General features: G+C 44.1%; 1 protein-coding gene across 1 annotated transcript in view; it reads left to right on the top strand.

Moving 5' to 3' along the window:
• The window catches only part of TULP1 (TUB like protein 1), a 47,829-nt gene extending 39,586 nt beyond the window's left edge, over positions 1 to 8,243 (top strand). The window contains exons 13-14 of the mRNA XM_066624643.1: positions 455 to 626; positions 8,110 to 8,243. Coding sequence (XP_066480740.1) covers positions 455 to 626; positions 8,110 to 8,243 — 306 coding nt within the window. The remainder of the gene's footprint in view (positions 1 to 454; positions 627 to 8,109) is intronic.
• The last annotated feature ends 18,598 nt before the right edge of the window (positions 8,244 to 26,841 follow it).

Below are 26,841 nucleotides of genomic sequence, written 5' to 3'. Positions count from 1 at the left end.
ACACAAAAGTGCTTTATGGCACATTTGCAACCCTCCTGGGCTGGTGCAAGGTACATGTGCCGGCCCAAGGGCTCTTTAGGATTGGGCCCTTGATCTCTCATCATTAATTCTTTTTACTGTATAGCCTTTAGCTGTGCAAGAACCCTTCCTCCCCCCTATGAAATGCCAAACTGAGATGTTGTCCATGCTATATTATGGGGGAACCAGGTCCCAAAGGACTGGTAATCTTACCACTTGTTACACCTGAACTCAGGTTCAGGGCATTAGTGAGGCTAGTAATGTTTTTCTTCCTTTGTATTTCTACCTTCAAAACTCGCAGGCTAGCCATTATGATGCACAGCATTATACAGAGATGCACACCTGCAGGGAAATATTTAGAAGGACTCCTGGAGACCCAGAGATTGACTTCTTCCTTAAATTACCTTGCTGTCATTCATTTCTCCCTTATTCACAGGATAATGATGGACTGCTCATGAGATGGCAGAATAGAATCATGGACAACTTAATTGAACTGCACAACAAAGCCCCTGTGTGGAATGATGAGACCCAATCCTATGTGCTGAACTTCCATGGCAGAGTTACTCATGCCTCTGTCAAGAATTTCCAGATTGTGCACAGCAGTGACCGTAAGTTCCTTGGAACACTGAGCCCAGAATGTCTCCTGGGGTGCCTCCACATGCCACTGACTTAGAGGGTCAAACTCCAGCATTTGGTCCATCCTCTGGTCCTTCAGAGGACCCTGTATTGTACTTTCCATACAGGCACCCAACTGAACAGCGCAAGAGCTTGGATGTGCCTGCTGTTCCTGACATGGTGGGAGCTCCTCAAATGGTGTTGCCCCTGGGGATAGCCTGGTCAGCCTGTATGGTTGAGCTGACTGAAGAGGCCAAGGGTCTTATTTCAGCATATCTGAGTATGTTCAGACAAGGGATGCATTTTCAGTCCGACAGACGAATCCAACCATGAAGTGGATGTGTGGCAGATTTTAGAAAGGATTCCCCTTTTCTGCCTGCAATATCCAGATTCAGCAATATAAGCTCCTGTGAAGAGCTGGAACAGAAATAGCAGAGACGTGTCATTTTTGTTCTTACTGCATGTGCAAACATACCTGCCTTGTCACCCATACTGGTCTCCTGTCCATCCACACAGCTGAGAGGGGGACAATGGCAAGAGCATCCTGGGCAATGCTGTTTGCATGGCTGGCTTCTCACTTGGGGCACAGAGATGTTCCAGTGGAAGAGAACGTACCTCCATTCATGGGGGCATTTCCAGGACTGCTAGTTGTGAGCAGCACCAAGTTCAGAAAGCTGCTATTGGACATGTTCAAATTTATACTGCAGTCCAAAGTATGCTTCTTCAGAAGTCCAACTGAAATTCGTAGAACTCAGTTAAAATCATACATTTAATATTGAGGCAGATGGGATGGGTTCACATAACCATTTTTTAAGGTGTGTGTATATTTTTTTCCCTCCCCATTCACCTGAGCCTGATTGGAAACAGAATTGTGGAAACATGTTAAAAATGATGAGACAATCACATGTGACAAACTTGGTTTTTGAAACCCCTTGAATTTAAGTTTGCTCTCATTCACATGAACAGTCACAATGGATCTTTCTTCAGTTCAGTGTGAAACTCACTGTAGGGTTCTGGGGAGAAAAAGTCATATCACTGTCTTTTCAAGGATACTTTGAACATGCTAAACCAAACTATGGTGCCATTTCAAATACCTAAGCTGTGAGATTTAACTTGCACCCTGAAGAGAAATGGGGCAAGAGCAACATACTTCAGGGAAGGTTATTGTATTTATGAAAATGTTTAGCCCAGAACATATTAGTGCATAGTTTTTCATTAGAAACATTCATTTTTTTAAATGGTTGAACATGTGGAATGTGTGTTTTTCCCCCCAGTGTTCCTTCCTTTGGCCATGTTCTCTCCTCATGCCTTGTTGAAAAGAGTCTATGTCTTGTTGTGATCCTCAGAACCTAAAACATGGAGGAACACATAGGGGAACATTTTGCCGGTTGCCATTTAGCTAAAACAAATTGTGGGGTTGCCAGAAGCCCCTTGATTGTCTTGCCTGGTCACCAGTTGGCCCCTTTCCCTGGTCCCAAGCAGGGTAGGTCATCCTGGTGACCCGCAATCAAATGGCTGGCACCACTAATGGACAAGTTTCTGGAGGAAAAATCCATTATGGGGTACAAGCCATGATGTGTATGCGCAACCTCCTGATTTTAGAAATGGGCTATGTCAGAATGCCAGGTGCAAGGGAGGGCACCAGGATGAGGTCTCTTGTTATCTGGTGTGCTCCCTGGGGCATTTGGTGGGCCGCTGTGAGATCCAGGAAGCTGGACTAGATGGGCCTATGGCCTGATCCAGTGGGGCTGTTCTTATGTTCTTATGTTCTTATTGGGAACCAAATTTTTGGAAAGAGTTTTCCTTTTGGGGGAACCCCCATCTTGATGAAAAAACAGAACTACACAGTACAGGGGGGGGGGGAAACTTCCTTGTGAAAGTTGGAGCAGTGAATTATGTGATATAGTTGAACCAGGAAGTTTTCTGCCTTCAGAAGGGCAAGCCATCAGGGGAAAACTTTCATCCCTTTCGGTGGGCAAGTGCTGCTGCGATTCATGCAGACTCAGAAAGTCTGCCACAGGATGACAGCACTGGAGTAGGGACTAGAGCAGCTTTTCCCATGAAGAAACCCCCAGATTGGGGTGCACATATGATCGCAAGTCCCACGTGGGTTGACACAGATGTGACTCACAGATGCATTTTGCCATGGAATTATTTCCTGTTTGTTCTAGGCCTTAGTCATACCGTTTGGCAAACCTTGAAATTCTCTTCTAGTTGTGTGGCAGTGATCCACTAGAGGGAGCATGATAATAGGCAGAGATTCTGGGTTCTTTACTAGGCAACTTGGATTCCAAAAAAGGCTTGGAGCTAGGTTTTTTCATGATCATCATCATCCTCATTGAGAATCCCTCCTAAGTACATGCAACAAATTTGAGCAGAAAAGCATGATGCATTTCAAAGAATGCCTAAGGCAGTGATATTCAAACTGTGCAGGGCGGCTCTTTAGGGAGGTGCCAGGAACTCAAAAGGGAGGCTCGAGATGTCCTCTTAAAGCAATACAGTCACATCCCTGGGCAGAATACAAGCCCTTCACTTTTTTTTAAAGCAGAAGAAATGGGAGTTGCTCAGCTGCTCCCTCCAAGAGGGACTTCGTGGCTGCTGCTGCCCTGCCCTCTTCTCCCTCCACTCTGAGGCTGCTGCTTATGTTGTTTCCAAAGCTCTTCCACTCCAACCCCCATCTGGCAAGTACTGAGCATGCTCAACTTGCAGTCCTTAACCCTCACTGATCCTTGTCTGGTTGGTTCCTAGTTCCCAGCCTGGGATTGCTTCTCATCAAAGTGAAATCTCTCTTTTCAACCCCCTCCCTCTTCCACTCCCCCCTTTAGATCTCCAAACCTTCCCACTTTCCTCCCCCTCCCCAAATAAAACGCTTCCTATTTTACCAGTCACCAGGGGTCTTAAAGTTGCTTCCATGCAGTTGGCCAAGGGGGGCGAGGGAAGAGAGAGAAGCACACACTTTACTTGGCCAGGAGCAGAAAAAGGATGCTGTTTTTAAAGTGATTTATTAATCTTGTTGTTTGACTGAAGAGGAGAGGCTGTATTTTTAAAGTGATGAATCTTGCTGTTTGAAGGGAATACTTATCAGCCATTGATGAAGTGATTGCCAGCCCAATCCTATCCACACTTTCCTGGGAGTAAGCCCCATTGACTCTAATGGGAATTACTTCTAAGTAGACATGCATAGGCTTGAGCTGTGTGTCTCCTAGTATAGGAGACAAATCAGCTTCCTACGCAAACCCTTATCAGCTCTGATATATTTTCATGGTCTATTTTTGTTTTCCCCACCAGCTGCTGGGAAAATTTAATTTCATGAAATTAATAAAGGGTTCAATCCTATCCAAGGAGAATGGGAGAAATGACTGGTTGGATTGGGATCCACAGGGGTGTGTGTGTGTAATGTTGGTCAGACTGGTTGTTCACAAAGTTCATTTGATAAAACAATTCTATTGGTATGCTTACAAAGTTTAAAAAAATGAGTCCTCCTGGACCAGACAAAATCTAACTACTCCAGCATCCTATCTCCAACAGTGATCAGCAGCTGATCATTTATAAAGCATGCATATTGCTGTGTATTAATAATATATTTTTAAGATCTGCATTTAATTAATGATATGATTAATATAATTAATATTAATATAGTTAATATATATATAATATTTAATATTATATTATAATAAATATAATATTATAATATTATATTTAATATAGTTAATATTTCTGGCCACTTCCTGTTTAATGATGTCACTTCCAGCCCTCAGGAACATGATGGGGAGTCATGGCCAACAGCCACGGGGGTCAAGGGAGCCACTGGCCAGAAAAGTTTGAGTACCACTGGCCTAAGGGACAAATTGATTAGTATCATTTAATTCAGGTTGACTGCTCTGAATTTTCCAGTGAGCAAGAACACCTCAGGATGCAAGCTAGCTGGACTGTGCTGATTCAATACAGAGGCAGATGCTCGGGTTTGGGTTGTTTATCCAATCAATGCTTAGAGGCATTTATATTTAATCAATGCAATCCTTTATTACAATAGGATTCTTATTCTGAAATGTGCAACCCCTGACTACACAACCAAGGAACTCCAGAATGTTTCACCCATATTCCATTGCAAATTGATTTAGGTCACTCACACAGGTCAAGAACTTTCTCTCTGGAACCAGAAAACCCTCCAGAGATAACAACTCTGCTGTTGTTTACATTGTCCCTAACCCTAGACTGATAAACAGATGAGCAAAAACCCCTGATCCTGCCTTTCTGCCATCTCCCATCAACTCGTAATCCATTCCTTGAATGTACACATCAGAGGCAGAAGTTCACGTAGGGATTGTTACATCAGTAAGAGTGGTCATATAATGCAGGGGTCTCCAAATTACGGCCTGGGAGCCACGTCCGGGCCCCATGCAATTTTAATTGGCCTGCAGGAACTTAAAATATTTCTATTGCTATTTTTTTTTTTTTGCTAGCCTTTGAAATTTTTACTCATTATATATCATATCGTAGTTTAAGCATGGCATTGTTTCTTTGTATTTGTCACATTTCTCTTTTGTCCTGAACCATATGATGGTGATTACAAAAAAGATCCAGGTAAAACATGATCATTCATTTATAAAACTGATTTTTTGAGGGGGGCCTGTGAAAATGTGTAATATATATGATGCGGTCCTCATACTGAAAAGTTTGGAGACCCCTGCTATAACGGGAAGTGCTTTTTAAGCACAAAAACTAAATACACAATCCACTCCTATCTATATATCCAGACCACAACAGAACTAAGGTCACAGCGGACAACAAGCTCAAAAGCACCCAACATGCTGAGTCATCTGTACATTTGTCTGTTGCATAAGCGGCATCTGCAGCCATTAGAAATCTGATGGTGCAGGACAGGAGTCTTCAAACCCCCGCCCTGGGGCCAGATGTGGCTTGCAGCAAGCCTCTATCCGGCCCGCAGCAAGCCTCTGGTTCCTGGTGGGCCTCTGGCCTGCTTGATCGAATGCAGCCAGGAGGTGTTGTGAGGGCCTCCCCAGAACAAAAAAACATTACTTCTTGGTTATCCCAAAACCCAGAAATGTTTGGACCCTTTGAAAGCCTTAGAAGGCTTTCTGAGGGTTGGGGAGACCAGGTGTTTCCTGTGATGTGTTGGTTCTGAGGTATTTACTCCTGTACTTGTAAGTCAGCTGCTTGTGGGGTAGGGGAATGGGAGTCCATTTGAGTGTGTACTTTATTTCTGTGGTGTGTGCTGGTGCTTGGAGAAATCCTGGAACTCTGAGCCCATTCATTCATTTATTTGTTCATCTAAGTTCTGTCTCTAATGTATTTATTTAAATGTGTTATTTAAAATTTATTTTTCTGGTCCTTGACACCGTTCCAGATATTTGATGCAGCCCTCTGGTAGAAAAGTTTGGAGACCCCTGGTGTAGGATGCAGAACTTTGATGCCAATAGCAGCTTTCCTCCTGGAGGAAGGAAGGGGGACAATTGCATGAGGAGATTGTCAAAAATGGAGCAGGGGGAAAGGGGTTAAACCCCCTCCACCCACATTGTTATCCTGACCCAGATCTTCCCCTTCCACAGCTGGTATTTTGAAAAACAAAACATAGAAAGAGGATGTTTAACATAATGCAGACTTTAACCCTCTGAGCCCTGGTGGTATGCTGGTTGATCACATGCCTTTTGATATCTGAAGCTGCAATTCCAATCCAAAATGAGGACAAAATACTGCAACACTGGAACTTCCTTCCCGCTGGAGAATGCTGGGGCTGTGGGTGCTCTGTGGAATCCATATCAGAGCGGCAGGCCGACAGAAGGAGCAAAGCAGTTCTGCAGAGTGTGTGACTTCTCTGCTTATCACCTGTCCAGCCCAATCAGGGGATGTTACTGTCTGGGGTGTAGGATTACAGGACAGAAAGAACCTGCTAGGGGCCCCAGTTATTTTTACAGATTTCTTGTTGCCCTCACTGGTAACAAAGGGAGTCGCAGCCAAAGCAGTGAGTGATAGAAACCTCTAGAATGCCACAAATGTCTTGGTTTGGAATTCTGTCGAGGGGGCAGGTCTCTTGGGGGCGGCAGCAGGGTAGGTTGGTCCCTTTGCTCTGTCACCCAGCTGGAAAAAGGACATGTTCGTACTTGGTAGCTCTGTTGAAGAAACAGCAATTTGTTGCTCAGCAGGTGGCTGGTCAACTCCTGAACTCTGCTGTGCTCTTCTTTGTCCCATCATGCTCTCTTCTCCTTAGCATTTGAATAGGAGAGTATTGAATAAAATGTTTTGTTCCACTGCATATTAGCTGCACTGGCTTGGCACTAGAAGAAAAGATACAATCCATAGAGTAAAAGCTGTTCTCATTGGACATGTTTCTCTGGAAAGTCGCATCTGATGGCAACATCTAACCACTGAGGTTGAACTCTAATGAGTCTCCAAAACTAAGGCAGATCTGTTACGAGGATAATTTATTTTTTCCAGAAAAACTGATCTTCTGAGTAAGCAGGGTTGGTGATGGTGCCAAGCAGGGTGAGGTTAGTTTCTTAAGTTGCTGCTTCTGCTGCAATCCCCTCATGACAGTAGGACGTTATCACATCAAGGTTCATTTCCGCATGGCCTTTCTGGGTGATCGGAAGTGCTGTTTGGTGCAGCCAGTTGCCACTACAGCTATGCAACACCAGCGTTTTGTCTCGAGCTGGTTCACTACCAGGTGAAGGTGACTGCAGAACCCAGACAGATGGTGTGGAGCCATATCACCGTAGATGCATCCCATGCTACATCATCCCTGCTTGGAAGGTTTCTTTCTGGTCTAGAAAGGTAGAGGTCGGGAGGTCTGGTCTAGAGGGTAGAGCCTCCGTTAGCCTGAAGATAACATCAGAAGGTCGCCAGTTCGAGGACACTGGCAGCTCCCTGAACGGCTGAGAATGGGGAGCCTTGAAGCAGCTGACAAGCCGAGCTGAGTGATTCCACCTGCTCTTGGTGTGAGCAAGAAGCGTCTTGGCTGCCCTCCATGTAAGAGATGGAGCTGCTTGCCAGCCTGCGTGGGGGAACTGGAAGCCAGAAGTGAGACCAAACCAGGAAGATCCATTCTGAAATGTTGTTGGTTCTTGAAAGAGAGAACCTCTATGATTGTAAAAATCCCCTTGAGGGATTTAGAAACGCCTGCCTATGTAAACCCCTTAAATAAAGTCAGAGGAGTAATCTGATGACCAGAAAGGCAGTATATAAATACCGAGTTATTTATTATTATTATTATTATTTCTTCCATAATAATTCATAGTGGTAATGCATTAAATCCAGAACAAGGCAAAGTTCTTGTGCAGTGGTGCTCTTTGGAACTGCCACCAAGTGCTGGTCCTCCATCCACCTCTGCTGAATTTTTCCCTGAAAGGTACAAATGGCAAAAAGGCGCTGTTGCCGCTGCATTTTATTTAGAATTGGAGCAAGGCGTGTTCATTGAGCATCTTCTTAACTTGTAGCATTTGATCTCCTTTCTTTCAGCTGACTACATCGTCCTGCAGTTTGGCCGTGTAGCCGATGATGCTTTCACCTTGGACTACAACTATCCGCTTTGTGCTGTGCAGGCCTTTGCCATTGCCCTGTCCAGCTTTGATGGAAAACTGGCCTGCGAATAACACATCTGGGATCCCATCACACAGAGTCTGAGCCTGTGAGGCAAACTTCCTTCTATCTGGACTGGCTACTGCAGGCAAGGATTTCCCTAATTATATCAAGCAACCAACCTGGTTTAAGCAGTAACAACAATTTAACTGGCACTGTCAAGTGTTGTCCTTGTGCAGCTGGGGAAAACCTTGTAGAAGCAATGACCATTCACGGAGTGAGGTTTAGCTGGTAACCTCATACTCATGCACATGTCCCTGGCATTTGCCTTGTGAAAACCCAGCAGACAGCTGCTTTAAGCTGCTGTGTTTGGAGGCTCTAGGAAACTATAGCATGTTTGTATTCTCTGTTAATTTATTCACTCCCGAGGGATTTGGAACCAGCTAATCACAGGCGCTCAAATAGTCACTTCCTGTATATACATACTTAACAACCCAGATTAGCTGTTGTTTGAGTCTTTGAATCCCAGAAACATTTGACTTTTTCAATTCTTTACTCCCTGTGTGTGTGTGTGTGTGTGTGTGTGTGTGTGGAATTTGGCAATCTACTATTTAAATGGGAAAAGGAAAGCTTTTTTCTGTACTGATAATGGCCAATAAAAAAGCAACTGGTGGGACAAGCTCCAGGTTGTTTTCCTTTTAAAAATCATGAGCCATTCAGCTACTAATCTAACTGGATTTGCAGCCCTGGGGACTGAATAACTTATTTTGAATATTAACAACTGGTGCAGCAGGTACAGTGTAAAGAACTCCATATCCCTACACACTTATATACACATACACTTATATATACCACCCAGGCAACTCATTAGGTACCTGGCTAGCTAGAGAGATTTAAATGCAGATGATATTTCAGAAAGCCTTTATTAGTCTTTCACCTGTCAAGAAGAGTAAATTGATCAATCCAGAGCCCAACTCCTACATATTCGCCCTGCATGTGAAAGGCTTATCTGAGATTTGTTTGAATAATGATTACAGCTTGAAACCCTTATGTTAACATCATTTCTCCATACAATAGTCTCCAGAGTGTTCCCATTCACTTTGTTTTTAATTCAGTCTCTTGCATTCTTTTGACTCCAGTGTTTTGCTATTGTTGGAACTAGAGAAGGACCAAGCCACTCCTGTTCTGCTAATGATGATGATGATATGGCATCAGTGTACAGGGTGCATTACAGAGTAACATAAGCAAAAACAAGTCCCTGCCCTCAGGAGCTTACAGTCTAAATTCAGATGGGAGGGGTGAGAGTAACAAGGTGATGATGAATTCTAGAAAATGCTGTTCTATGTACTTATGTTTAGTTTCAGTTGATGATGAGGACTAAAGGGTGAAAACGGGTGAAGGTCTTCATGCAAGAGGTGAGTTTGGAGAAAGAGTTTAAAGAGAGTGGTGCATGATATAGTTTCCTAAAGTGCAAGGTGTGGAATGGGATCTTTCTAGGTTTTGAAAACTCTCCAGCTGTATATTGTTACTCCATCCTTATATTGTCACTCAAGGCTTATATAACCAAAGAAAATTTATTCAGTGTGTAGTGTGTGGGGAAGAACTGACCTGCATTGTCCCCATACAGATGCCATTAAGAGTCATTTGTGAGCTACAATATGCTTAAGGGAAGGAAAATTTTATGGTACAATCCAATGCCCAAGTGGCTCGAGTGGCTCCACTATGCAGCTAGCACATCAGCAATCATATCCTAGGTCCATTCAGCACAAATACAGAGAAGAAAGCAAGAATTTGAACAATTCCATGGAGGTCATCCTGCCTAATAACTCTGCCAGCATTCATGGAAATGGACAGCCCACTCCAGTTATGAAGCAGCCCAACAATGGCCTTTCATTAGTTGGACAAGCTAATCACCAGAACCCACCCTGCCATAATGCTGGCGGCCACGGAAACCAGCCAACCAGAGGGAAATGCAGCCTCAGTTAAGCTGACACTCCTCCAGCAGGTCCTGGAAGGGAGAAACCAAAGACAGTTGCTGCCAATGAGTGGTGACACCATGTCAATTTCCCCCAGCTGACCTCAAAAAAAGGTAACAGCAGTGGAAGCCTCTGCCAACCATGGGATACTGCCCCCACAACACCAACACACAGAGATAACACAAGAATACCACGTCTCCCACTGGACACAGTCAGTAGTGGGGCAAAAGAAGATAGCTTACCAGAATCCCTGCACCCAGAGCAAGTCGACTCATGCCACTCACATAAACATATGCTATCAAGAAATACCTTCTTAGCTGTAGCAGATAAAGGGAAAGGGGAGAACTCTCTTGTTAGAGAAGAAACACACCAGCTTCCCCATGACTAGAAGTTGATTCCCCCATTAGGAACCTATCACCTTGTATGAACCCTTTTGCCAGGGCAGGGATAGGAACAAGCCATAACAGGCACATCAAGATGCTGATATCCTACTATGCTGGGAGCCAAGCACAAGACCAGCCAGGGGGCTTGCTATAACCAGCATCACACTCACCTTTGTGTAACTGACCAGAAATACCCATGGCAGAGACAGGAGAGGAGGGCAGATTTTGAATCCACACTGGCCTCTTCACAGGGCTGCTCACTAACCCCTCAGTCACAGCAGAAGAGCACCTCATGGAACATTCTGCGTCCCACAGCACCACAAACAGGCACACCTGGCTGGGAAATCATAGCACATGAACCAAGAAGAGGGAGCATCATGCAGGCCAATCATTGGGCTTGCATGTGACGCAGGATCTCTTTTGCAACAGCCTACCCATCTAACCTCATGTCCTTTTGTCTCATTAATGGAACAGGCTGCACAGTAGGCTGCCCCCCCCCAACTGTCTACCTGAAACATCATGGGGCAATGAAGAGGTAAATTGGAGGTGAGATCACAACTCCTGGGGCATTATCATTCTGTTTCCTGACAGGGGCTGCACCAAAACTCACTGAGGTGTGATTGTTCTGTCCCGTATAGCAAACCTGAAACACTAAACTTTAGTGTGACTAAACCATTGTTTCTCAATGTTTGTCCTCTGCCGTACGACTTCACCTGGTCCACCTATTCGAAGTACCACTGGACATAACTGGTGATGACATCATTGCCAGTTACTTCTGGGTTGGGAGACCAGATGCGATGCAACAGACCCCAATAAAGAGGCTCAGGGTGGATGGGAGGGCTTACTGGAGTGTGGAAAAGCACACTTTGGAGCTCTATCCACCAAGCTGAGCCTCCTACAGTTTGCTGTGTAATGTTCCTGGTCTTGCTGACAGGCGGCAGGTGTCCAGGAGTCCTGCAAGTACCACCAGACACCACTTCAAGTACCACTGATGGTACACATACCACTGGTTGAGAAACACTGCACTAAAGGGTTCCAAATTAGTGTTTGGTTAGCTGTGGCAATGGCTTGTTACCATTGCTACCCAGCATTCACCAAGAGAGAACAAACAGTGCTATTCTTTTGTAAGTTGTCATAATTTGGACTTGGCATTTTTTAATGTTTGAATTCTGTTTATAAAATATAGGCCTCCCTATTGGGCTGGAAAAGTGGGATAAAAAACGCCTTAAACAAATATTAGCTGTTGCAAAAGGTGGGGATGGCTAGACAATGATGGCATGGAAGTGTTTGGCAGTATTGAAGGGGGGATAGTGATGTGAGACAGATATGCAGCATCAATAAGTTCTGGCATGGGATTACTGTACTTACTTGTGTAGAGGTATATTGTCCTTGCTCCCTCTGCTGGAGTGACATAGTGAACATTCCACTTGGGTGATTGTTTGTAGAGTCCTCTTGGGGCAGAGTCCCTGCAAGAAGAATTCTGAGAAAACAAGTGTTAACAAAGTGTCTTGCAAAATATCTTGACAGACCTGTTTGGAGGGCAGCGGGCTATTTATGCAACATGCCCTTTTCCAGTGGTTCCCATCATCAGAGTTTCCATGAGTGTTCTTGAAGTGAACATGACCTGAGGCCAGAGAGGTATGGCTCCATGCTGCATGCTCTATCAGCTGAAGTCTGATCTCCCTGGCAGGGGCTGAAGTACTGCAGTTGGCTGTGGAGTGTAGTCTGTATCCAAAGCTCTGCAGTGGAAAAGGGGGCAGGGCAAAAGAGCTGGTGGGGATGGAATTTTCCAGTGTTTCTTCACTTCCCATTGGTTTCTATTTTGTTGTTGCTGCTGCTGCTGTTTGTACACCAGTACTTCGTGGCAATCTTTGGTTGCATCTGCTGGGAAGATCTGAGGTGTGCTGATGGGGCTTCATCACCACAACTGGGGCAGATAGCACACTGGTGTCTGAGGTCGTACGCCTTATCCTATAGGGCTTGGAATGGTTTTTTGAAGTATAGGCTTGGGTTGCCCACCTATAATAAAATACATCTATCCAGAGATTTCATAAGAAGTAACTGAAATTAAACTTCATACCTGACAATCTTATATTGTCCATTCCTTGGGCATACATAGTCTGGGTTTTTTTTAGTTTTATGTTACTGTTACCTGTATGCCACTGTGAAGTTAAGGCAGACTAGAAATTTAACGAAATGCAGCATTAACACCCATGTAGAAGGAGATTGCACACATGGGTGTCAAAGGACAACTGTCGATGGCCCCCATCCGTATCTGTCCTTTTATTGCACATAGTACAAGTGTGGTTGATATGGCAGCTCCATTTTACAATCTCGGCAGGGTTAGGTCGAGTTATGGGTTGCAGGAAAAGGCCATCAAGAGAAGAATGCAACAAAGGGAAGATCAAACTGATGCAGGAAGTGCTTGCTGGTAGTGACTAAGAAGGTGTGGTGCTGGTTGTGAATCAGCATTTAACACCCTGAAAGAGTATTGATGAGGGGGCATGATGACACTTTTTCAGAGGCTACTTGTCCTCTTGGGAATTCCTGTGGTACTTATATATAGGAATTTGTGTGCTTATATTTGATTAAAATGTTGGAGAGGTCTAAGGAGTCATCACTCCTCTCAGTTCAGTTGGACAGAGTGAGCACCTTCACATCCTGTCTTAATGTCTTTCTGTGGTGTTACTGTGGGACGTTACATGTTTCAAGTCACAATGAATCATGCATGCAGGTGTGGAAGGAAGTCTAAGAGATGTTTTGTACATATGAGCTGTAATTAATTCTTATTGTTATTCATATTAATTGTGAAAGGACTGGAGAAGACATCTAGCTGGCAGAGTCCTGAGGCTTTCTGGCTTCTTTTTTCTTTCTGGAACCATAATGTAATAATTTACAGTATCCATATCATTTCCAAGACTGAGCATTTTTGCTGCTGAAACCAATGTTTGATTCATGTATTAAGAAATGAACATGTCCAGAACCACCACAAAGTGACTGTGTTAATTGATGTTGTTTTAATGAAGCATTTGTAAATACGCTCTTAAAATAAGCTGGTGCTTTTTTTTACTTTTTCAATTGAACTTTGAACACATTTAAGGGTGAATCTTTGAACCTTACTGAATCTCCCCATGATTGAAAGCTCTATCCCAAATGCTGCCCCTGGGGTTATCAAAATAGATCATCTTGGATTCAAATAATGATGGATAGTCACAGTTGGACTCTGCCCAAAGTTTTGTTTACAACCAAACGTGATTCTGATGATGACCAAGGCAATTAGACCTGTTGTCATATTAGAAGCAAAATAATTGGCATGCTCTTATTTCTGAATGTGATGCTTCATGGAAATGACTAGATGGAACTCTACAAACCAAAAGGGCTTCCCTTAAACAGCCCTTTCCCCATGTCTTATAAATTATATATCCTGGCATCCATGAAGATTTCCTCGTATGCTTCTCGTATATGGGATAGATGGGAAATTCTCAACTTTCTACAGTATTCTAAGGCCACAGAAAACTTCAGTGTAGATCTGTACAATGAAACAAAATAGGCAACAAGGAAAAGGGAATCCGTATCCTTGAATGACACTAACAATGAGAAATGTTTATTTGCCTACATATCTTAGAACATATTCTTTACTGTATTTACGGAGATTGACACAAACATGAGACAAAGGAATAGAGGTAAGAACCCCTACTTTTGTCAAGAAAAGGAAAACCTCAGAACTAGCCCCTAATGTACTTTCATTACATCCCACCCCTATCCTTTTCCCTCCCCTGCCAATAAAACCACACCAAGGAGGCTTGCACTGCAGTGGGAGGTGGGGGCAGATCAAGAGGCAGATCAAATATTTTCCCTTACCTCCCCATAAGCCTCCTATTCTCCAATGGGTCTCCTCCTACCTACACCAGCTCTTTAGCTGGTGCAAGTCCCAGGAGAGAAAGAGGGTATGTCAGGGGCAAGCAACTAGTACAACTCACCTGTGCCAGGTGTCACTCCCTCCCACCTCCATCACACCCCTCCCTCCCCTGTTCCATCCTCCCCACCAATGTACCTTTGTTGGTAGGTGCTCTGTTTCCCACTGCCATGCATGGGGCTGCTCTGGCTTCTCCGGGAGCATTTTGCAAGTGTGCATCTCCATGTGCTTCTAGAAGACCTTTGCGGTGGCCGTAAAGTGTGCCCCACTGCCAAGACTCTAATTCTGGGGGTAGGGAGGGGGGATAGGATTGGGTTGTAAATGATAGAATCATAACAACACTTACTTGGGAGTCCCACTGAACTCAGTCTTACATTGGAGTACACAGATACAGTATTGGGCTGTTAGGTGTCCATATTTTCTGATGGTACAGATGTGCTGGTTTGTCCCATACTTTGTGCCTACTGCCTCTCCTCTTTCCTCCTTACCGTCTGATTCTTGCTACCTCCTACTTAGCTGGATTTAAAGCAAGATAAACCAGAGAGCGCCTCATGCGATAGCAAAGAAAATACCCAGCAGCTGGCGTTGGATGTGACATCCAGTGCCATAATAAGGGAAATTAGTGCCCAGGCAGGGGAAAAAAGAGCACTTCCTACTTCCATAAGTGGCAGAATTAAGATACCTTTAAAATGTGATGCCATTTCTCCTTTTCATTTAAAGTGGTGCATATTTTCAAATTTAGTCATTGAATCACATATTTAGAATATGTGTAGTATTCCAATTTTTATAGCAATAGTTGTTTGCTATTTTGGTTTGGGAAATAATCTTGGAAAGATTCTTTCATGTACTGCAGTGATATCTAATGTGCGTGCAGGGTGTTTCCAATACCTGTGATCAGTTAAATGCCTACAAATGACTATCAATGTAATGACAGCTGAAAGCCCCCCCCCCTTCCATTTTCTCCCAGTCTCAGCTGGTGGGCAGGGCTCAATATAGCCTTGTTTGGAGGTGAATTCAGGCATCGAGGCACAGTTCATTGAGTGCAAAAAATCTATTTCAAATATAAATTGAGGGGATTGTAAAAAGAGTGGAAACTGACTCTCTGGGTTTCCGACAACCACCCCACAACCGCCCCTTAACATTTTTGCACCACTGTTATTTTTGTGTCTGAGGCACATGTGCCCCACTTGCCTCACCTTAATTACAATTTTGGTGGCATCAACAAAAAGAGAATGAACTATAGTGAGCATCATGCTCTCTCTTTTATGGCTGACCAGTGCATCTAAGTGGAAAAACAAACCAATATATTAGACTTGTTTATTATACTAGAGAGAAGATATTGAAACACTGAAATGTATCCATATGCTACTATTTCATCTTATGGAAATGTGGCACAAAGCCCAAGTTGGTGACAGATTCCAGGCACATGTATGTCTTCATCCAGGTGACAATGTATCTTCATCAAGGTGAACAACATTATGCAAGCTGAAGTGACAGCCACGCAGGAAAGCCATCTTGTGGGAAACAGCCTTGATGATGAAGATTCAGAATAACTTGAAAGGAAAAACCCTTCAAAATTCTCATTACAGCTTCTGTTACTGAGCAAAAAAAAAAACCCTCTACTGACATCTGAAAAAGATTTACTAACTTTAGGAAAGTGCTTCTTCCTCTCTCCTTCCCATCATGTATGGAATCTGACTGTGTGGCAGAGAGAGGAAGATGACACCAAAGTCGTGTTTCTGGATCAGTGAGAAATTGATGATTCCCGGAACTGTCATCAGAAGCCCTGTTATTATGGCAGTTCCAGCCCACTCTTTCTCCAAAGCTTGGACTACTGGCTAGCTAATAGCTTTTGGATCCAACCCAAGTAATCAAATATTTCTAGTGTTGCTCATCACTGTTATCTCTGATCTGTATGCACATATGTGTGTGTATGTGTGTGTTTGCTAATCCAAACACAGGGTAGATCACATCCTAAACAACCTTAGGGTTTTTTCCACACCTGAAATTTTGGTTGTGTGTGAAATTTCAGTTGTTTTTTCCTTAAATCAGTCTGTAAATGAAAGTACAACCCACTTTGGCTGCAATAGATTTGATTTCTCTAGCCCTCATTCATTACATTCATGTGTGTAACAAGGCTATTAGTTTGGTATCTTGTGTAAAAACACTTTTAGTGTGCAATCCCATCCACACTTTCCAGAGAGCAAGTCTAATTTAATACAATGGGACTTACTTCTGAGAAGTCATACATACAACCACAATTCTAAGTACACTTTTCGGAACCAAGATTTCATTGACATCAGTGGAACTTACTTCCCAGCAGATGTGCTGAGATTTTGGGAGGGAAAGAATTTGATATTTATTTCAAAAAGAGCATCAAAGTAGTTATCATGGGAAAAATCAGAACTGTGTTAAACTTTCTTATGCTCCACTATACACTCTTTGCTCATTTTTATGTTCTTTTTTATTACTTATCCCCCACCTAAATGGGGCAGGAGGTTCTACTAATGTAGATCGAAATAATGCAAGGAAATCAAATACCATGTGTTGCAAAAAATTTATGTTTTATTATTGATATATTCTTTGGAGCTATACATACTTGATTTGGTTTTTTTCTTTCTTATACCTATGCATGAAAACAGCGTATATTGTGTAATTTGTTTTATTTTATGGCACAGTATTGTTTTTATTTTGAATTACATATGGGAGGACAGCATAATCTTTTCAGTGCTTAGGGTCTCTTAAGATCTTATTCCAACGCTGCCTAAACCAAAACCTATTTTGTGCAGGATAAAAGCACTATACACTGATACGGTCTCATTAAAATTCCTTGGTGATATAAGGAATATATGGTACCAAAAGTTCATTTGTTATACTTGCAGCTATACATAGGGCTGAAAGCCTTCCTTGCTAGGTGGAGCAGCCACATTTCAAGAAAGGGCATTGAACACGGGAGTGAGAAATCAGTGATGTCTTCAGAAGAGGGCAGGCCTCATGATGAAGCAAGCCAGCGGCAAATGATGCTCACCACATTTCTCCTGCCTCCTCCTCTGCCACCTCCCTCCTCCCCCACCCACTGCTACCTGCCCATGGCAGCACATAAAGAGTCTCTCTGTTCTCCTCTTTGACACATCACTCCACTCTCTCAGCACAGTATATCTGAAAAGGAGGAGAGGGAAGAAGAGGAAACATGAATGAAAGCAGTGAAACATCTCTGAGATGGAGGCAGAAGGCAGGGTAGGCTGCAGTAGGGGTGACAGGCAGGGATGGCATTGGATACCCTACCTCAGGCACCCAAAAGCCTTGAACCTCCCTGCCTCAGAACCAAGATAAATTTCCATAGCAGGCTACATAAAAGCCAATACAGCCAGTGGAGCAATTCTTGAAACTCCAGCCCAAATAAAGACTGGGTGCCCACTCACTGGAGTGGACATAGTATTTCTGTTCTCCTCAGCTTCTCTTTCTCCTTCTTTCCATAGTTAAGAGGGTGCAAAGAAAGTGATACAATTTTCCAGCTTCGGAAAGAAAAGGAAGAAGCTGCAGATGTGGGCCACACTGATCCACTTCCTGCTTGCTCAAGCAGGAAACAGATCATTTGCTTCCTTACCATGCTCCCTCATGAAGTTTTCAAAACCAGGGACCACAGTCCCAAGACTGTGGGACTTACAGTCTTATTTACGGGAACCCTGCAAACAAAGGAGATCTTTTGTTCACATGGTCCCTTGACATAAACCAGGAAGTTCTGTACTTCTAGGTTTGTGGAAACCGCTCAGTAGAGCATGGGAAGGGGCTTTTTTCCCTTTAGCATGACATGGCAAAGGTAGCAGCAGAGGATATGGGATGATGGTATCGGGCAACATCCTGGGTCACACTGCCATGGGTGATTTGTTGTGATTGGTCCAGCTCTGGCATCTTAGGATTGTTGCCAAATTCAATTCCTTGGAGGTTTTCAAAAAGACAGGACAAAAATCCACTTGTGATCCTTTTAGTGTAGGAGGTCCTGCCTCAGAGTAGGAGGTTGGATTAGATCAGCGGTATCATGTTTTCTACCTTCAGGACTGGAGAGGCCCAGAGCAAATAATGCAGCTATTAAGTTTCCTGGCTGACTTTGGACCCATCTCTCATCTTAACCTACTATAAGGATAGTCATGAGCCTAAAAGAGTATGCTCCTCTCATTTTCTTGGAGGAACACCTTCATATAAATGCAATAAATAGTAAACCCTTTTCTCAGAGGAGTTTGTGCACACCTACCATAGAATTTCTCTGTGTTGCACAGAATTCTAGGGTGCACATCCCTAGAATTCTAGGGGTTCTTGCAGAGTTGGCCAGGCCAGCAGTCTTCCTTGTTGCTTTGCATTACCTAAATATGCCACAGATTGCACCAAAATTGTGCATTATAATGGGCAAGCTGTTTTTCAGGAATGCTTATCAGGCATTACTGATCTTCTCATCGAGGAACCTCTGGCAAGCTTCCAAGGAACTCCAGGATTTCCTGGTACATAGTTTAAAAACTGGAAGATTTGATGATCTGTTGCATCCATCCCCATTCTGTGATACAACAGGTAAACTGATTAAGATGTCGGGAGGCATTGCCCACAATGCACCCCTCAGTCTCAGATTGCCATGGCTGATAGTTGCCAATCTCTGTGATTCAGAGAGGTGGAGCCAGTAGCCTGTGAAGGGCTTGGAATTTACTACATTGTGCATTGATTTCTGACATGATCTGATATGCTCAGTTCATCCAGCAGCTACACAAAATCTTGGCTATTCATCTGGATGATGTCTTTCCCCTCCTCCTCAGTCCTATCTCCACTAGTCTACTGACAGCCCAATCCTATGCATGTCTACTCAGAAGTAAGTCCCATTAGTGTCAATGGGACTTACTCCCAGGAAAGTGTGGATAAGATTGGGCTGTTATAAGAACAGCCCCACTGGATCAGGCCATACGCCCATCTAGTCCAGCTTCCTGTATCTCACAGCAGCCCACCAAATGCCCCAGGTGAGTGAATCAATCAGAGCAACTGTTGCATACTGGATTATGTGCTGTGAATCACATTTTCCATTATGTTCTGTCTAGGCCACACCCATACATTAGAATCATGGCCAATATAAATCTTGCTGCCTGATAATATCACCCCCAGCCTTGCCTATCAATACCAACTGGTGGCCGTTTTGTACTATGGACTGTTTCACTGGGAACCTCTATACATAAAATGAACACTATGACATTGCTTTGCTGAAACTTAGGCAAAGCTTCATATCCCTGTGAATATACTTTCATTCCCAGTCACAGTTCCTTTCCTTCCCTGGGAGGAAGAAGATAATCCCATTAGTGCAACCTCCTGTCTCCACTGAATGCAATCATGATTGTAACCTTTCCTGTGCACCTCCTGTTTGTATTGTCTCCACTGAATGCAAACTCTCAATATCCTGCCTGCAACTCTGTACCTTGATCTACACTGGTTGCCTCAAGCTTACAATGAAATCACTGCCTTCTGCCTGTACCCCCTATACCCAGTGAGAAATGTTTAAAAGTTTGAAATCATATTCGCATTTTGTTGTAACCCTCTGGAATGGATCAACCCACTGAGCAGCCTCCTCTGAATACAGGTGTCCCCTAGTATCCATGGGGATACATTCCCACCCCCCTGTGGATACTGGAAACCATGAATAAGGTGGAACCCTATCTCTGTGCAATCTCCGCACCCCTACACCCATTACCTTTGTGTTTAGCTTCCTTACTCTGGCGCCAAGCAAGTATTTATGTCTCTTCCTTTTACCAAACACTATAAGCTAGTAAGCTTATAGGAAGACAAGCAGGCAGGTAGCCTCAGTGCTAGAGAAGAGGAAGCAGGAAGCTTCCAGCTTCCTGTTAATGTTCATTTAGTCTTCCCTAGCACTCACCTTTTCCCACCAATTGCAGTCTCTGGGTATGGATCTTCAAGAGCAGGTGGTGTCTCCTCTGGATCCAGGGGGTTCTCCATGGATGTTCTCCACATTGCTGGCATGTCTGGCTTCTGATTGGGTTTAAGGCATGAATCACAGCTATGAAGCACACTCCCAGAGGGGAAGGTGAGATACAGAACAGCAGTTTGCAATAAGTGAAAAGGGAAAGAATAAAGCAAAAGGTGGTGTAAGCATCAGCCCTTCTCCAGTTTGCCTTTCTCTAGCAGCTCCATAGCACCAGTAGTACAAGTGATGAGGTGCATGCAGTGGAACTCACAGTGGTAGTTCATAAGATCTGCCATCGTAAGAACCTACGAGTTCTTATGAGTTATTACATCGTAATAGGAATGGGCTGTTACTTAGCTGAAAATATGTTTGCTGGTCAAATTGATCCAGGCCTAAATAAATATGCTTACTGGGATATTAAAACCCATTTTTGCCTGGCCCACAGGTGTACACATTTGTTGCATATATGCAACATTGGGCAAAAATGGCTTAATGTTTCATGCAAAGGTATTGATCCTGGTTTGGTCATCAATGTAATTAATTTGAATTTCCCAGAAGGCAATTTCTCACTGAATTGGATCCATATCAATCCTACAAATCCAAACTGCTACTGGCTCGATCAAGACACTGAAGAGGTTTCTACCATAAATAATTAAATATGACAATTTTGTCAGGGTACAGTGGTGATCTCCAGATGCAATGGCAGGTGCCCATCCATCATTTGCTAAGAAGTAGTATCTGTACCATCTAGGCTGAAATGATTAACTATTAATTGGTATTGACCCAATGGCGCCACAAGTGAGATTTGTTTTTGTTTTATAGAAGAGTCATAAAGGGAAGATGCTAGCTTTGTTTAGCGTATCAGTTGACCAACTTGACCTGGTTATTCATTCACTGCATGTACCTGATAGGCATCAAAGTAAGGTAAGGTGTTTAAAACATTTGAAGCAGGTACAAAACAGGAGGAAGCCTTCAGGTTTTGCTAGAATGGAATTCCTCTGGTCATTTTATGGTACCTGACAGCTCACTAGTATCCAACTTTCTAGCACCAATGCAGCCATGCCAATGAGGCATGTATTGCATTCTGCAGTGGGGAGAAGTCACAGAGGCCTCCACAAGGTGTTTGTCCCCTAACCTCTGAGCTGTATTGCTACTGCATTGGTACTGGAAAGTTGGTTAGGAATGGGCTGTGAGTGCCCTCAAGCTGCATCCTAATTCTGAGTAGTGATGACTCAGCACAAACCACCAAATCACTGGATAGAAAGATACACAATAATTAGACATTGGGAGGCAAAGTTGCACTGGTAGTTTTCCTAAGAAAATCAATGGCCTAATCCTATTTGGAGGTTGTGCTAATGTCACTAAGATGCCAGCAAGACATCCATCATATCTTAAGCCTGACCTGGCAATGCCACACTTGGCAATGGCACACTGATGCTGGCACATGAAGGACCAAATGCCTCCTGGCAAAGCAACGCTGGCACAGCCCTCCAGAGTCCATGGAAACACTGACACAGCCCGTCATCCAAGGAGGTGTGTGCGATCATCTGAGATATAGTCTTCCTGAAAGGGGCTTTAGTACTGGGATGGGTATAGCGTGATTGGTTGCCAAATGTAATCTGTATCCTCTGCATCATCACAAGAAAGTGGGTGAGGCAGAGAGGTGGCAAGAGATGCCATTTTGTGCTGGTTTTACCTTCCCCATTGTTCCCAGTACTTTTCCCCATATTGCACCAACTTCTGTGGTGCATCTGTCTTCCACACTGGTGGAGCTGTCATTGCACCTGCATATGTGGAGATACATAAGCAACTCTCAAGGGTAGCATTGGGCTTATAGTTGCTTACATTGCCTACATGATCAGCTTGAACATCCCTGTCCGCTTTCAAGCCAATGGTGCCATTGCCAACAATGTTGTTCTTTTGAGATTCTGTTCAATATTGTGACTATTATATTTGACTGTTCTTTGAAAAGTCCCACCTGCTGAACTCGCAAACATGCATACAAGTAATTTTTTTCCTTCCTAAAATCTTCCTTCCCTCCCATGGGTGAAAGTTTGAAAGGCTTACAAGAAAGTCAGTTCTGTTTCCACTGCAATGAAATAATCTCCAGTCCATGCATTCCAATCTTTCCTGATTTATCAATTGGAATGGTTAGCACTGAAAAAAATGAGAGAGAACTCACATGAACCAAAAATGTATTTTTGATGCAATCTATTGTAATAAACTTTTCTTCTGTTGGGATTGCCAGGTCATCCTCATTTACCTAAGGCTATCCAATCAGACTTCTCTCCTGTGACAATAACTCTGACCTAATTTCTTCCTTCGCCTTCATCATACCCACATCTCTCTCCCAACCACTCCCTCTCCTTCACCCACTCATTCCAGCTTCAATGCCACTCCTGTTTTTACAAGGGCCTCAAAGCTTGTCCTTGCCACGTTCCTTTCCTTGCTAAATTTTCCACAAGGACAGAAGGCTTCCTTGTCTTAGGTACCAATATAACATTTAAATGCCATGTTGGACATGCATCTGATGAAGTGGACTGTACAGTCCATGAAATCTTATGCTACAATACATTTGTTAGTCCTCAGGATGCCACAAGGCTCCAGTGTTTGGTTTGGACATGGCACTTCCATATTCCAAAGTGTAATGAGGCTGATTATCTTTTCACACTGGCACAGCCCGAAAAATTATCAGAGATGTAGAATTGCAAGTAAACAGCAAATAAGATGATTGTGCAAGATTCCCTTGCTCGGAGTCAACAGGGATCTCAGCCCTTAGGATTACCAGACCTTTTCTACAAGATTACATCCCTTCCTGCAAAACACACACAGATACACCCACACTCCTTGGCTGTGTACCATTTGAAACATCTTCCCTCAAACTAGTGGTTTTGTTTATGGGATTATAACATTTTCTACATATTCAAAGCATACAAATTTGTACTTGGAAAACATAGTTCTTACATGGACAGAACAGTAGGTGCACGCTAGCCTGACTGCCATGTGGAATGTGACCGGGCAACTGTCATGAGCACCTCCTCAATATATCCTAGATATTGCCTGCTGTGTGAATGGTGGTGAGTGACATAACTCCCCCATCCTAGTCCATTCCATTAGGGGTCATTTTATTTATTGCTTCTGAGACTGAGAACTCCCCTGCTGTACCATTCCAGAAACATTAATCTTGCCTTAAAAGAAAACAAAACCACTGAACACCAAAACAAAACTTCACTCCCACCACAGCAGTTCCCTACTGTTGCATGAACTTCTTCACATTTCATTAGCTTTTGAAGGGTGTGTACTTCCCATTCTCCAGAGCCAGAACACAAACATCTACCTTGATTTTATTTAAAGAGATAAACCACAACACATTTCCTCCATTATGTATGAACTGGATACTTCACAACTGACTTTGCACTGGACTTGGGGATTACTGCACAAGGGATAACATACAGCTAGAACCCCCACTGACTGATCACCCTGATAAGTCTTCAATGTTTAACTTTTAAACCTGAAACAGATGATAAGTACTGTCATCATCTGTGTTCATATACAGTATCCCAATAATTCTTGCAACAAGTATGTCAGGTAAGTAAGTGGTATTATCTCCATTTTGAAGTTAGCAGACTCAGCCCAATTCTATTGGAAAACCCCCTTCCATGCAGCTGCACAACCAGAGAATGCACTGCATTCTGTAGGGAGGCTGTCCTGGAGGTCTCCTCCAGGAAAGAGAATATTTGTTCCTTTGCCTGGGAGTAAGCCCTCACTGCCCTGCTGTGTCTACTCAGACCTGCACCAGTGATTTAGGGCCCAATCCTACCCAATTTTCTAGTGCCCTTGTCAGTGCTGCGTCCTATAGTGGGGAGGCCTCCTCAAAGTAAGGGAACATTTGCTCCCTTACCTTAGGGCTGCACTGTGGCTGCACTGGTGCTGGAAAGTTGGCTAGGATTGAGCCTTTAGCTGGCACAAGTCCAAGGGAACCCAGGAATGTGGATCAAAGCCGGGACCAGGACAGAGGATATCAATGCCATTGCTTTTGCCAATACTACCTCCTTCCCAGCCTTAATTCACCCTCCTCCCCAGCTTAGTTTCCTTACTATTTTGCCTCCTCTTGAACCATTTGCATGCACATGAGTGTGTTGTTAAAGCAAAATACAGAACAGCAGAATAGAACTTTTTTAAATTTAATGTACATTTTCGCAAATTATTTTACAGATGTGAGGAAATGCTCATCTCTGTTAATTTTAAAAATGACTAAGAAAACTTTCCTCTAAATTTTGAGTCTGAATTTGATTAGTTTCAGAGACCTTCTTTCCAGTGATGTTGCTAGGGATGGTGCAGACTGCACTGGGTGACACACTCATGGGGTGGTGGTGACACTACTAATTGCTAAAATTGTGACATCTTGGTATTTTTTAATACCATCATGTTATATATCATTTGATGTGTATTTTAATTCAGAATGCAATCTATATTCTATCAAATGGTATGGCCAAATAACCAGAAGAAAACACAACTGCCATATGTAACAAAAAGTGGATTTTCTTGACTCAAAACTCACCAATGAGACTGATCATTCTGAGAGCCTCTGAGGTGTTATTATGACACAGCAGGAAACCAGTAAGGCAGTGGTTCTCAAACTTTTCCGGCTCGCGCCTCCCCTGATCCTTGTAGCCATTGGCCACGGCTCCCCATTACAACACCTCAGTTACCCCCAACACCTCAGTTACCCCCAAAATGGGGATGAAGGTGTTAGAATTATACACTAGAAACCAAGAAACAGCTGCCAGCACTCTGAGGCTGCAATCTTAACCACACTTACCTGAGAGTAAGCCCCATTGAACAAAATAGAACTTACTTCTGAGTAGACCTGGTTAGGCTTGTGCCCTGAGTTTGTTAGCAGCACACCTGGAGGGTTTTGGAAAGGGAGGGGGGAAGAAGTTATGAATTTGCTGGGGGAGAGGAAGCCTTTGTTTTGTGTGTATCTGCTAATTGCAAACTGATGCAAACTGAGACCTAGAGACTGTTTGGCTGGAATCCTAACCCCACTTTCCTGGGAGTAAGTCCTATTGAACACAATAGGACTTACTTCTAAGTAGACCTAGCTAGGATTGTGCCTTTTGTCTTACAATAGCAGCCAACAGAGTACCCCCCCCCCCCAAAAGGAGGCAGGAGGAAAAAGGGGAATGGCTAAAAAGAAATGGAGATTTTTATTTTTAATCAATTTTTGGAGACAAAGCCATCAAGAGTGGCTTTTTTTCTTTTTTGAAGGGGGAGGAAAAAGAGAAAGGTGAAGATCCTGGGTTAAGCTGACACAGACCCCCACGCCTATGTAGGTCTTCTCAGAAGTAAGCCCCATTTGAGTCAATGGGGCTTACTCCCAGGAAAGTGTGGAAAGGATTGCAGCTGCATACAGCAAGGTTACAACTCACCCCAAAACAGATGGGGGCTGCTCACACACATACACCCAGCATGCAGATGCCACCCCTGTTCCCCCCAAGCAAGATGGAAGGATGTAGGCTGGGGCATCTAGATACCTCCCACTAAGAGCAGGCTGACTCCCTCCTTCACAGAGCTGCAAACTCTACCCTCCCAGTTTGTAGCCTCTTCTCCTCTCCTCCAGCCTTGACCAATCCCAGGATGCCCAGGGCATGGGGCACACTAGGAAATGTAGTCCTTAGGGTGAGGTTGCACATGGAGAGAGCTCCATGATAAGATGCGGCACCTCTGCCTGCCTGCCTGCCCAGCCAGCCTTCTCTCCCACCTCCCCCCACCATGTTTCACAGCCCTCCCAGCCTCATGCTGCCCCACCCACCTCGTTCACAGCTGCAGAAAAGCAGCAAGTCAGCAGGCAGCATGTGCAGCTGAGCAGAGCACCCTCACCTCCCCCCCCAGATGCCTGGCAACGCCCCTGGAGGCAACGCCCATGTCTCAGCAGGGAGGCGGGATGCACAGAGGTGAGCAGGAGGTGGGGCTGGGACCCTGCAGTTATGCAGGATCCCAACCTCCATTCCCCAGGGAGTTCGGAGCGGCTTTAAGCCTCTCTGCTCTCCTTGGACTTGTGCCACCTCAGGAGGTGGTGCAAGTCTGAGGAGATCCATAGGGGCCAGGGTGCCTTACCCAGAGGTAAGGGGAAAAGTTTCCCGTTACCTCTGACCAAGCCACTTTGAGCCCATATCCCGTGCTGGATTCCACCCAGGCCTCTTGGCTTGCCTGTTCCAGCACAGGAAAGGAGTGTGCCCTCATATGACCAACTAGCATTCTGCCAGTGCTGGCTGCTGGAAAGAGCCATAAAGTGAGGTCCTCCAGTGTGCTGAGTAGCATGCTGCCAGAGCACCAGCAGGAAGGCCAAAGCCTTCCTGAGTTTGTCGTCAGACCAATGGCCACCTGATAGAGCAGTAAGCCAGCACAGGAGGTGGGGGAGGGTAGAACAGAGGCAGGAAG

Source organism: Tiliqua scincoides, chromosome 4 (assembly GCF_035046505.1).
Source record: "Tiliqua scincoides isolate rTilSci1 chromosome 4, rTilSci1.hap2, whole genome shotgun sequence".
NCBI lineage: Eukaryota > Metazoa > Chordata > Lepidosauria > Squamata > Scincidae > Tiliqua > Tiliqua scincoides.
The sequence above is the reverse complement of the archived record's forward strand: the minus strand, read 5'-3'. Positions and strand labels throughout refer to the sequence as shown.